The sequence below is a fragment of the Protopterus annectens genome, chromosome 8.part0 (genome assembly GCF_019279795.1).
Source record: "Protopterus annectens isolate FY-2018-M chromosome 8.part0, PAN1.0, whole genome shotgun sequence".
NCBI lineage: Eukaryota > Metazoa > Chordata > Ceratodontiformes > Protopteridae > Protopterus > Protopterus annectens.
This window is the reverse complement of record NC_056741.1, coordinates 727,648,141-727,660,543: the sequence shown is the minus strand read 5'-3', so window position 1 is coordinate 727,660,543 and position 12,403 is coordinate 727,648,141. Positions and strand designations below refer to the sequence as shown.

At 45.2% G+C, this 12,403-nt stretch overlaps 2 protein-coding genes across 2 annotated transcripts in view; one reads left to right on the top strand and one right to left on the bottom strand.

The window, feature by feature from the left end:
- The window catches only part of UBL4A (ubiquitin like 4A), a 622,055-nt gene extending 612,276 nt beyond the window's left edge, over positions 1–9,779 (bottom strand). The window contains exon 1 of the mRNA XM_044080181.1: positions 9,652–9,779. Coding sequence (XP_043936116.1) covers positions 9,652–9,699 — 48 coding nt within the window. The 5' untranslated portion in view covers positions 9,700–9,779. The remainder of the gene's footprint in view (positions 1–9,651) is intronic.
- Positions 8,653–12,403, top strand: part of LOC122808998 (ras-related protein rab7-like) — an 867,514-nt gene continuing 863,763 nt past the window's right edge. Inside the window, exon 1 of the mRNA XM_044080178.1 lies at positions 8,653–8,689. The gene's annotated coding sequence lies outside the window, so the exon portion shown is untranslated. The remainder of the gene's footprint in view (positions 8,690–12,403) is intronic.

The following is a 12,403-nucleotide window of genomic DNA, read 5'->3' as shown; positions in this document are numbered from 1 at the left end:
TGGATAGGTACAGGAAGTGTACCCTATCTTCAGCGACCTTTACTTTGCGGTCACTGAATTATTTGTGCCATTTCACAAGACTACAAAGGGATCTCGTGAAGGAGTTGGGAGATGTGCCTGAGGCATTGGCTCAGTCTGTCAACGCCCAGCTGTCAACGTCGCCAGTCAACAACTCATCCATGAGGCTCATTTCATATGCGGCCGAGGGGGCGGGTAGAGCAGCGAGTTCGGGCATAGCCCTAAGAAGGCAGGCTTGGATGCGCTTGTGTCACTTTGCGGAGGCTTTCAAGTCTTCATTCACAGACGCTCCCTTTGATGGGTCCTCCCTCTTTGGACCCAAGGTGAAGGACACCCTCACTAGATGCGAGCAGGAGGGCAAGACCTTGTCTGCCGTCGGGGCCCGTATTTTCACTTCCCACGAGACCTTATCCCAAGGCTCAGAGGGGAGGAAAGATGTGGTTCAAGAAATTGCAAAGGTCTTTCCCTGCTCATCAAGGTGAATCCCCCTCCAGAGGCAGTGAAGGGGGGGGTTATTCTGGAAGACGTCGCCCTAGAGGCAGCGGAGGCCCCCGCAAAACAGGAGACCGTGAATCCTTTCGCAGTTCATCCTTCCAATGTCCCTGAGGGACGGCCCGACTGTGCATCTCCGGAGCCAGTCGGGGGTCGATTTTCGGAGCACCTGAAAGTCTGGGAGTCCATCACTCAGGATCACTGGGTGCATCAGATCATCGCCGGAGGTTACGCCATCCCTTTTATTCATCCTCCTCCCCCTCCCAGGAAAATCCCGGACGTTCCACCCAGTCAAAGGGTTCAAGCAGCCACAGAAGTAGTAAAGCTGCTGGAAAGATTAGGGACCTACTCAAGATTATTTTTGGTGCCAAAAAGAACCGGGGACTTGAGAACTATTCTGGATCTCAGCCGTCTCAACCACTTCGTAAAGAAGTCCAAGTTCCGGATGGTCATGCTACAATCCATCTTCCCTTTGCTGGAAGAGGGAGTCTGGATGTGCTCCATCAATCTCAAGGACGCCTATTATCACATCAAGATAGACAAGGCGTCCAAGATTCATTTACGCTTCCGCCTGGGAACCAGTCACTACCAGTTTCGAGCCCTGCCCTCTGGTCTCACCACAACCCCCAGGGTGTTTACCAAGTGCCTGGCAGTGGTAACGGCTCACCTGAGGCGTCTTGGATTCCAGGTGTTTCCGTATCTAGACGACTGGCTCCTCACTGCTCCCACCAAACATCTGCTCACTCAGGCTATGACTACTACCATCGAATTAGGTCAATTGCTAGGCATAACATTCAACTGGGAAAAGTCTGTACTGCTGCCATCACTGCGTGTTGCCTTTATAGGCGCAGAGCTAGACTCTAATAGAAATGCGAGCCTACCTCCCAACAGAAAGGATAAGGTTTTTACAGAACCAAGTCAAGGACCCATTGCCCTATCGGAAAGCTCCGGCCAGGTTAGTCCTGCAACTCTTAGGATCCATGGCGGCCTCCATTCTATTGATTCTGCTAGCAAGACTTCACATGCAGATTCTACAGTGGCTCCTATCGAGCCAATGGTCCTTCCAGGAACTCCCATTGTCTCACCCGATTATCATCACGGACACGTGTCGCCGGGATCTGCACTGGTGGCTTCTCTCCTCCAACCTGAACGTGGGCAAATCCTTCTACCCTCCCTCTCCTGTTGCCACAGTGACCACGGATGCCTCCCAGATAGGGTGGGGTGGGGGGGCATCATCTGGGCAGGACTGTCCAAGGCACTTGGCAAGATCACGAGACTCACCTACATATCAATGTCCTGGAAATTAGAGCGGTGCTTCTAGCGTTGCAGGCACTACATGGCTCTCTCCCACTGGGGACGATTGCGATTCTGTCAGACAATACGTCAGTGGTTTGGTACCTCAACAAACAGGGAGGAACCAGGTCTTACCCCCTTTGCAGAGAAGCCATGAGAGTGTGGGAATGGGCGATTGCTTCCCAGAGGTTTCTAGTGGCAACGCACATTCCCGGGAAATCCAATGTTATAGCAGACAGGCTGAGCAGGGACATCCTGATGCCCCACGAATGGTGCCTGAACGATCAAGTGGCGGATCGGATCTTCGCCCGGTGGGGGTTGCCTTGCTGCAACCTTTTTGCCAGTCCCCTGAATGCAAAGTGCAACAACTACTTCTCCTTGATCCCTGCTCAAGGGGAAGAACCCAGGGATGCGCTGGTTCACAAATGGCCCTCCGGTCTCCTTTATGCCTTCCCTCCACTTCCTCTACTGCCCAGACTGATTCAGAAGGCGATCCGTCTGGGGAGCACCATAATCCTGATAGCCCCATTCTGGCCCCGTCCTGGCCCAGTCAAGTGTGGTTTCCATTCCTGCGGAAGTATGCGGTGGACAGTCCCAAGAGTATTTATTTTAGCAAATGAAGAGATTTGCTCTTTGGGCCCAGCGGCATAACCTTGATCCCCTGACAGCCCCCGTTTCCTCGGTTCTGGTCTTTTTGGCTTTTCTTTTTACCCAAGGTTCTTCCGTTTCTAGGCTGAAGGTACAGTTAGCAGCAATTTCCAATTACCATGTTGACTTTGACCCTTCACTCATGTGTCACAAATTGTGCAAGGCCTTTCTTAAAGGAGCGTGGTTGCTTTGTCCCCCTATATCGCATCCAGTTTTGCCATGGGATTTGAATGTGGTTCTTGGTGCCTTGACGTCCCCTCCATTCGAACCAGCAACAACTTGTGAGAAAAAATTCTTGTCATGGAAGACTGCATTTTTGGTAGCTATTACTTCGGCCAGAAGGGTTTCCAAACTTCAAGCCCTTTCTGCCAAGCCTCCTTATCTCATTTTCCATAAGGACAGAGTATCCGAGATTAAATCCATCTTTTCTTCCTAAGGTTTCTTCTGCTCTTTACCTTCAACAATCGATTGAGCTTCCAGTCTTCTTTCCCGATTTTTCCAACGATGCAGAATTCTGATTTCACCAGTTGGATGTGCATAGACAATTACGTTTCTATCTAGATAGGACGCAGCAGGACAGAAAATTAGAACTATTTGTTGCCTTTGCAGATAACAAAATTGGCAAACCAGTCACTAAGGCCACGATCGCAAGATGGATCAGGGATTGTGTGTCCTTCATTTATTCATCAACAGGAAGGTCCCTTCCATTCCCAGTTAGAGCTCATTCTACTAGGGCCATGGCAACTTAAACAGCTTTCCACTCCAGACGGTCTGTGGATGAAATTTGCGCTGCTGCCACTTGGTCTTCTCCACACACCTTTGTTTCTAATTACAAATTAGACTTTGCGTCCAGAGGTCGGGCGTCTTTTGGTTCCACAGTGCTCAGGAGTGTGTTCCAGTGAGCCTCCCAGGATTTAGATGCTAGGGACGCGGTCCCATCTGTCACGAATGTAGGCGAGATAGGATCGCACTACATCTTTTAATTATGTACTTACCATAACGATAGATGTATGCAATCCATCTCGCCTACATTCATATATACCCCCCCTCCTGCCCCCTACCTGCAGGATTTGGAGGAAACGCTTTTTGGGGTTTCCACTGAATGTCTTATTTCTTCTCTCTGGATCTCGTATCTCCCTGAGTTGGGTGCATGTGAGGGAGAGTTTGTGTGGGGCAAACAAGATCTGGGGGCTTAGATGTGGTGCATCCTGAGATAGAGGGGTTGGCCCAGCCAATCAGAGACTTGGTACTAGTGTATCAGCCGAGTCGGAGCAGTTTCTCGGCTCCGAGCCCATCTGTTACGAATGTAGGCGAGATGGATCGCATACATCTATCGTTATGGTAAGTACATAACTAAAAGTTCTCTACTCATGCCCATGAAGTCCAAGATCTGCAGACAGAAACTTTCTCACAGTAAACAAAGCTAATAACACTCGTGATAAAGCCGTATTCTCAAATCAAATAGCCAAATTATGGAAAACTCTACGCCACACTCTCCAAAACACACTTGAATCTACTAATTTCAAACGGTTTTGCACATATCCAAAAACTGGCATTGCTCCTGTGCCAAACCTGAGACGATATCTATAATTCTCTCAACACACTGTCCCCATTCCTTATCTCATTTTTTTCCCTCTCCTCACTGTTATTACTGCTCAAAAATAATATATATATATATATATATATATATATACATACATACATACATACTGACGTCCCACTCACCAGGCTGAACAAGGAGAGGGTCACAGTAAGCTGCCTAGCGGGCGCTAGAATCCGCCACATAACACAAGCACTCGGGTCACTCCACAGCAAGTACAAATATGACACAGTCATTGTCCATGCTGGTGTGAACGACCTGAGATGTACCTCCCTGGACTACATGAAAAGAGACACAGGAGCTCTCTGATTATGTAGCCCAGGCAGGTATGACCCTGACCCTGAGCAATATCCTTCCTTCACCAAGAATGATGCCACAACATAGAGACAAGATGATCAGCTTTAACAATTGGCTTAATTTCTGGTGTCATTCAAAGTGAATCCAGTGTCTGTCTGCCTGGGATGACATGCTTGACAAGCCACGCTGCTTCGCAAGGGACGGCTTGCACCTGTCACCCCTGGGATTCCGGATATTGGCTAAGGCTCTTGCCACCCCCATAGTGCCTTTTTTAGGCAAGGCTCAAATTCTAAACCTACCACCCTAGAAAACAAAAATGGGAAGAAACTAAGGGTAATGCTGCTCAATGCCAGAAGTCTAATTCTCAAAATGCATGCACTCGAGGCCCTTCTCAGTATGGAGAACATCGATGAAGAAAAATAAGAGCAAAACTGATAACACCAAGAAGAGTAGTTCCAGAACCGCAAAGTGAAGACAATAGTTCGTAAAAAAGGTAAGTCCTTTATTAGTTGCCAAGTGGTAAAAATCCAAAGACAGTTGGTACAAAGCAGCAAAATCAGACCAAATGGTAAAAATCCAAAGTCAGTAGGTACAAAACAGCAAAATCAGACAAGCGCTTTCGCTTGGAGAATGCCAAGCTTTTTCAAGTCAAAAACAGTTGCCTGCAGTGAGGCAACTGTTTAAATGAGGATGTTAATTAGTCACATGTTTGGTTAGAGCTGAGTTGCATTAAGAAACAATTGAGACTGTTTTGAGCAAATGAACAGCCAAATAATAAAATGAAACATTAAAATGTGCATAGGTTAAATTGACATTTCATTGTTTATACATGACTGGTAAACCAAGTGAGTGTTATGATGAAATTAAAAACTTTGCTTGTCCAAAAGGTTTGGATAGAAATACAAATACAAATACAAGTGGAAGTTTAAAAAAAGGTGTGTGTGATCCAAGTGAGTTTGAAGTCAGCAGTCCTGTGTAATATGAGAATCAATGTAGTGCTGTTATGTTAGCCTTAAAAATAGAGAACATCGATGTCTGTGCTGTGACTGAAACCTGGTTCAAGGCTCCTGAGAGCACCCCGGCACTATCAGGTTTTACCTCATATCATGCGTTCCGGCTCCAAAACCCGGACCACACCACAAAAGGAGGGGGGTGTATCCATATTCATCAAGGATACCCACACCTCCAGGTTGGTGGCAACGCACGAAGCATCAGAAACCATCCAGGTGCAATTTAACCATAGGCAAAACTGCTCTACAATTTGTAGCATGCTACAGGCCACCCTCTCAAACTCAGGAACCCCACACAGCCTTCCTGAAGACACTGGAGGGTATAAATGTATCTCCAAACACCATTATATTGGGCGACTTCAACTACCCGAATATAGACTGGGAACATTACTACCCGAATATAGACTGGGAACATTACTCAAGTCCCAACTTTCTAGCCCAAAGGTTCCTGGAGTTCATAAATTCAAATGCCATGGAACAACTAGTCTCCGTTCCCACAAGAGGAGAAAATATACTAGATCTCATCATCACAAACATGGGGACAAAATGCTCCACACCGGAAGTATATCCCTCATTGGTGAGATCAGATCACAAACTTATCTCACTGGAAATCCACATCCCGCCCCCACCCAAACAAAAAAGACCACAGTGAAGAACTTCTCTAAAGCCAACTTCACACGACTCAAGACTGGTGTGGTATCCTTCAAGGCCCCCGAGCCAGTGGAAACCACAACCCAAGCTGCGGAAGCCCTTACAAATGCCTTCTACGAACACCTCCAGGACTGCATGGATCAGGCAATCCCTAATAAAACCAAGACTCTTTCCACCAAGGGCAAACGTCCAGTCTGGTGGACCCCAGCCATAAACAAACTTTACAATAAGAGGAGAAAGCTGTTACATGATAGAGCGAAATCCATAAAAGAGAAGGCACCCTTGATCATTATTAGTAAAAAAAAATAAGAGCACTCATAAAATCATCCAAGGCCAACTTTGAGAGAAAAATTGCAATAGATTCAAAAGACAATCATAAGGCCTTCTTCAGCTATGTTAGAAACCTGGGTGGAAACTCCCAGATATGTGCAGAATTAGTCCAAAATGATACAAAAATCACTGAACCCACAGACATTGCCAACATACTGGCAGACAGGTTCAGTGCAAACTTCACCCCCCTCTCCCCCCCAAAAGGAGAGATAACTATCCCAGCGGAGTGTAGCCTCACAGACATCTCAAATGCGCAGGTGAAAGCTGCTCTCTCTAAAGCTAAAAACACAGCATCAATGGGACCGGATGGTGTCCCAGGCTGTGTGCTACACGAACTTAACAAGGAACTAAACCCGCATATAAGGCAGCTGTTTAATCTTAGCCTTACCACAGGATACGTGCCCAAGGAGTGGCGTACGGCAACTGTGGTCCCACTCCACAAAGGCGGTACCTCTACAGACCCTGGTAATTACCGCCCCATAAGCTTAACAAGCCTGGTCTGCAAAGATATGGAGAGGATCATAATGGAACTCATAAACAAAGACATAGGGGACTTGCAGACATTGGACCCGACCCAGTTTGGCTTTGACAAGGGCAGATCATGCCTTTTGAACTTGGTCGACTTCTTCGAAACAGTTACCAAGGCCATTGATGAGGGAAAGGCAGTCCATACAGCCTACCTTGACCTTGCAAAAGCTTTCGACACAATACCCCACTCGGGTATTATAGAGAAACTTACCAGCTTAAATGTAAACCCATATGTCACAAGATGGGTTGCAAACTGGCTAAAGGACAGAACGCACAGGGTTAGAGTTGCTGGCGCCATGTCAGACTCCAAGCCGGTCACAAGTGGTGTCCCACAGGGCTCAGTCCTTGGCCCCCTGTTGTTCGGCATCTACTTCTCAGAAGTACAGGCAAACATAGGAGGACAATGGCTGACAAAGTTTGCGGATGACTGCAAACTGGGCACCATAGTGGAAAGTACATCGGACACAGATATCCTTCAGAGGGGTCTCACGGAAACTGATAACTGGTGCCAGAGCCATGGCCTGAAGTTAAATGCCAAAAAATGTATAGTCATACCCTTCGGGAAAAACAAGGTAACCCCAAGCTACCATATAGGTGGCAATCCATTAAGCACAGAAGAGGTTATCAGGGACCTGGGGACCCAGGTTGACAGTGGCCTTTCTTTTGACAGTCACATTGCTAAAGTGGTTAGAAAGACCTTCTACATTGCCCACCTGATCATGAAGGGATTCACATCCAGATCAAGTGAGGTCATTGTTCCCCTGTACTCTTCACTTATCAGACCAATGATCGAGTACAATGCCCCATTCGGGATGCATCTCACCTGACACCTGCAGCAATTGGAGAGACCCCAAAAGTTCCTCACCAAAAGTATAAAGGGACTCCAAAATCTGTCATATGCTGCCAGACTGAAGAAACTCCAGCTCTATTCAGTCGCATACCGCCTGCTCAGAGGTGACCTGTGCCTGACATACAAGACCATGTCCAACCCAGAATTAATGGACATGCTCCACTTCAAAAAATCCAAATCTACCAGATCCACTAGAGCAAGCGACTTAAACCTTAGCACGGATATAAATAGGACATGCTGGAGGGATAGATTTGTCACCCAGAGACTCCCTATGCTGTGGAATAAAATCCCAGTCCATGTGAGGCAGAGCACCTCGCTGGCTCTGTTCAAGAGAAATCTTGACCGGTGGATGGGAGATCGTAGGTTTACCCCGGAATCATCTCTGTCTCACTGCTGGACAGAGGCACAACAAACTAATGGGCACAGTATTTTTTAACATAAGGGGTGGCGTAAGCCACAAAACTTTGGGCTAGGCTTATAAATGCCTTAGGGCAGATAGCATAAACCTATGAACCTATATATATATATATATATATATATATATATATATATATATATATATATATATATTGGATATCTGGTTTACTCATGACTAATATGTACACAGTACTAGTTTTATTTTTCTCACAATGATCTTTACTGACATGCTTGTGTTTTTCTTTTTAAACCACCTACCTACTAGAAAACTGTTCTGAACACTTCTTTGTATAGACTAACTAGATGATGTGGATTCGGCATCTTACTTTATGTATACTATTGTACTACCCAATTATTGTATTTTGCTTTTATTTCTGTTGAGTTTTTCTCCCCGGGCCTCCACTGAAAATGGTCTTCTGGCCCAGTCAGACATTCCCGGTAAACAAATGTATGTATGTAAAGAAAAATAAATAAATAAATAACGGGGATATGCAGAGGTCACGGGGTTACCTTCCTCGCAAGCACACTACTAACGACATTACTTCCGAGTTTCTGGTAAGAAAGTCCTTTAACGTGCAATAACTGTTTTTATAAGTACTTATCTGACCACATTTAAAGTATGTATGCCTTAAAAAACACTGTGAATTATTTACTCCTAACTGGAGTGGACATACGTAAAATGGGGACGGACCTACCGCGATTATAACTATCATGAGGAACGTCCGGTACATTTAACACTTATGCACCGATGCTGCATTCTGCTCTTGTAGATTTTAAATTTATAATCCTAGTACACACTACTCAAATTGCTTTGATGATAGCATAATACCCTTGGCAGGCAACAATCTCAAGTCTTACTAACCAACTTGAAAGGAGCACTACAACTTAATAACAAAGACAGAGTCTTAAAAACTCAGTAAGAAAAGTAGCCGTATACTAAGCCAGACGCTTCTCGGACTCTAACCTCAAATTACATTCATTGGTACTTAGTCGCAGACGGAAGCTACCATCCTAAATGACAAGTCAGCCTGACAGTGGAGTTGCCTGCCACATTATGTTTTCCAGGTTAGAGGCCGAGAAAGACATAAGCCAAACACCCGCTACGTATAATAAACAGCCTGATTCTGTGCGGGGACAAAGACTCCTGTATCACATCTCACCAGTGAACAACTGGTAGGCCTAAATACCCCTACCCCCCAACAAAAAACACAAGACCACTGTGAAATTGTTTCGGGTTGAGCTGTATTTGCTAAATAGAAACTATAATGAAAATAACAATTACACAGAGTACAGCATAACACATGAAACCAAAACGTAGTACAGTCTTTGAGCTATACTGGGTCTACAAATTAGTGTCCAATGGAATTCACAAGAGATAACTAACACGATTCTGTTTTTAGCTTTCCCGCAGAAGTAGGCCGCAGCAGTCCCACCCGTTCCCTTAATGAAGGACAGCTGCAATTAGAATGAAAACAAACCATACTATACAGTCCGTTAGCAAGGACTGATTTCCCTACCTGCAAGTTGCATTCAGTACCCTGCAGCGGTTTCACGATAAGCAACATTCCACCGACTCCGATCGGCACCACCAGCCCAACTTTAATGATGAAGCTGGCCCTTTAAGGGAATGAAACCTCTTAAAGACACAGAGTTCTTTTTCATTCATGCCTAGAGCAAATGTTTTACTGTTTAGGCTAGGACGTGTTGTTTGCACCCTGTTAAGGCTTGTGGTCGCTAATAATTGTTATTTCTCTCTATGACAGGTTATTTACATTACACATACGTCCTATCTTGTGAAACTATATTCAACAAACTCGAAACTGGATGATTGATGAATAAGAATTCGTACACTGTATGGCATTATGAACTTCTAATTCAAACTATTATTCCCTGGTGTATTGTAATACAGAAGAGCTTTTTGAAAGTTAAAAAAAGAAGTTATGTCTTACCATAACGTTACATCTGTGCAGTTGATCTTCATCACTGATGGGTTGTCGGTTCGTCCTCAGAACTGAGCCAGCCTCATACCAAGCTCGCACCAAGCAAAAAGTCTCAGAGAGCTAACCATCTAATGTTGTAGATCTTTAATCTGATGTTGTAAATCTTTATTCATTCTTTACTGTTAGGACGCCTCACAGCAAGAGGTTCTCCGGTTCAATCCTCGGCTGGGGTGCCTTCTTTGCGGAGTCTGCATGTCCTCCCTGTGGTCGCGTGGGTTTCCTCCGGGTGCTCCGGTTTCTTCCCACATCCCAAAGACATGCTATAGGTGGATTGGACACTTTAAATTGGCCCTAGGTGTGAATGTGTGTGTGCCTTCTGTGGAAGGTTGGGCGCCAGGCTGGCAACTCGACACTGTAAAACTCCACTGCCAATCATGAGCGGACAGGTGATCCGCTGTGGCGACCCCTAACCGGGAAAAGCCGAAAGAAGAAGAATTCTTTACTGTTAGGACCTTGGTTTCGTCCTCGGAACTGATACGGCCGTTTACCAGCTCGTGCAAGCCAAAAACTCTCATTTAAGAACCTACCCACAATGCCCCTCTCCTAGATACTCCAGATCATGTTTGCCGCGCTCTTAGTCACACGTGTTAGCCATCTCTGTCAAGCTAAGTAGTAATTTATTGTTTTTATGACAGTTTTTCTTCTGAATTTTAAAATTTTTAGTCAAGTTAGTCTTTTATCACTGTCATCTATAACCTATACCTATTTCCTACCCTTTTTCTTGGTAATTTAATTTTTTACCTCTTTTGACTGTCCCTCTCTACTGTCTTTGACAGCAGCCCCCTTTACTAGTGGTATTCCTTAACATAACTCCACTGGTATTTCTTCCTTAATTTTTTCTACATGATAGCATTGTTTCACTTACCATGTCATACAAAGCTAAGTTGGGTTTTAAACAGTGTGACAAGTGTGGACGTAAGTTGCCTAACTCAGATACACATGTTCGTTGTGTCTACTGTTTGGGCGTAGATCATTTGAAAGCTGATTGTGACATTTGTGCTGGTTTTTCTAATTGGACACTAGCAGAACGTAAGAATAAACTTATTTTAAAAGGTTTACTCAAGACACCTTTCTTGGAGGATCTATCTGGGTTGGAGGTCTCATCCCCTCCTAAGTGCAAAAAATATAAGGAAAAATGGAGTCACTCAGTTCCTGCATCTCTGTCAGTAATGGAACCGAGTCGGCTCCGTGCTTCACCGGCGTTCTCGGTGCAGACCTCTTTGGCACCTCTCCGTCGGTGCTGAACGTGGTAATGTGAAGTTGTTAATCTCGCCGATTATTCTCACTGATGGGTTGGAGCCGATCCTCGGCTCTGACATGGCCAATAGCAAGCTCAAGGTTTGCCAGTAGCTCGTGACCAGCCCCTTATCCCACCATGCACTGCTAGAATTACCTCAGATCTAGTTTGCCGCGGCAAGAGAGATCTCGGTGATGCAGATAGCTTGGACCATTTTAGAAACAGAATTAACAGCAAGTTTTTAAAAAAAGGTTTTTTTTTGATATATATATATATATATATATATATATATATATATATATATATATATATATATTACTGTTGCAGATAGTGCCCGGGTTGGGCTTAGTTGTTTGTGAATCTATTTACTGTTTTTTCTCTCAATATGTCAGAGGATAGGGAGAAATCCCATCCCAAATCGGGTTTTAAAAAATGCCCAGATTGTGGGCATGAAATGTCCATCACTGACAGACATATTTAATGTGTCTACTGCTTGGGGGCTAAGCACCTCCAAGACACCTGTAGCATTTGTCACTCCTTCTCTTCAAGAGTCCTCTTGGAGAGAAGGAGGAAACTTATAGACAGAGGATTGCTACAGCAATCTTTTTCAGAGGTTTTGAATAGCCATGAAGGTGCTAGTACGTCTTCCAAATCTTCAAAATACAAGTCTTCAGATAAGGTATCCAAAAAGGCTAAAATTTCAAAAGGAGGGTCATCGGTTCCACAGTCATTGGAGCCGAGTGTACCTTTGATTTGGAGCCAGCTCTCAGTATTGGAGTCGGTCTCCGAAGTTCCTTCTTCACCACTAATCCAGTCAGCACCTTCAGTGCATTCAGCTAAGTCTTCAGTCAGCCTTTCGGATTTGGACATGGATCGGCTAGTGCAGAAGCTTTTACAGGCACCAGGACTTGCCAAATTGTTGTTGGCCCTGACCAGCTTGTCGGTGCCGAAGACCATGGGACCGAACTTGTCTAATTCTCCTCCGAGCTGTACTGGACTCTCTGAGCTGAGGGAAGTCGAACCGATGGTGGT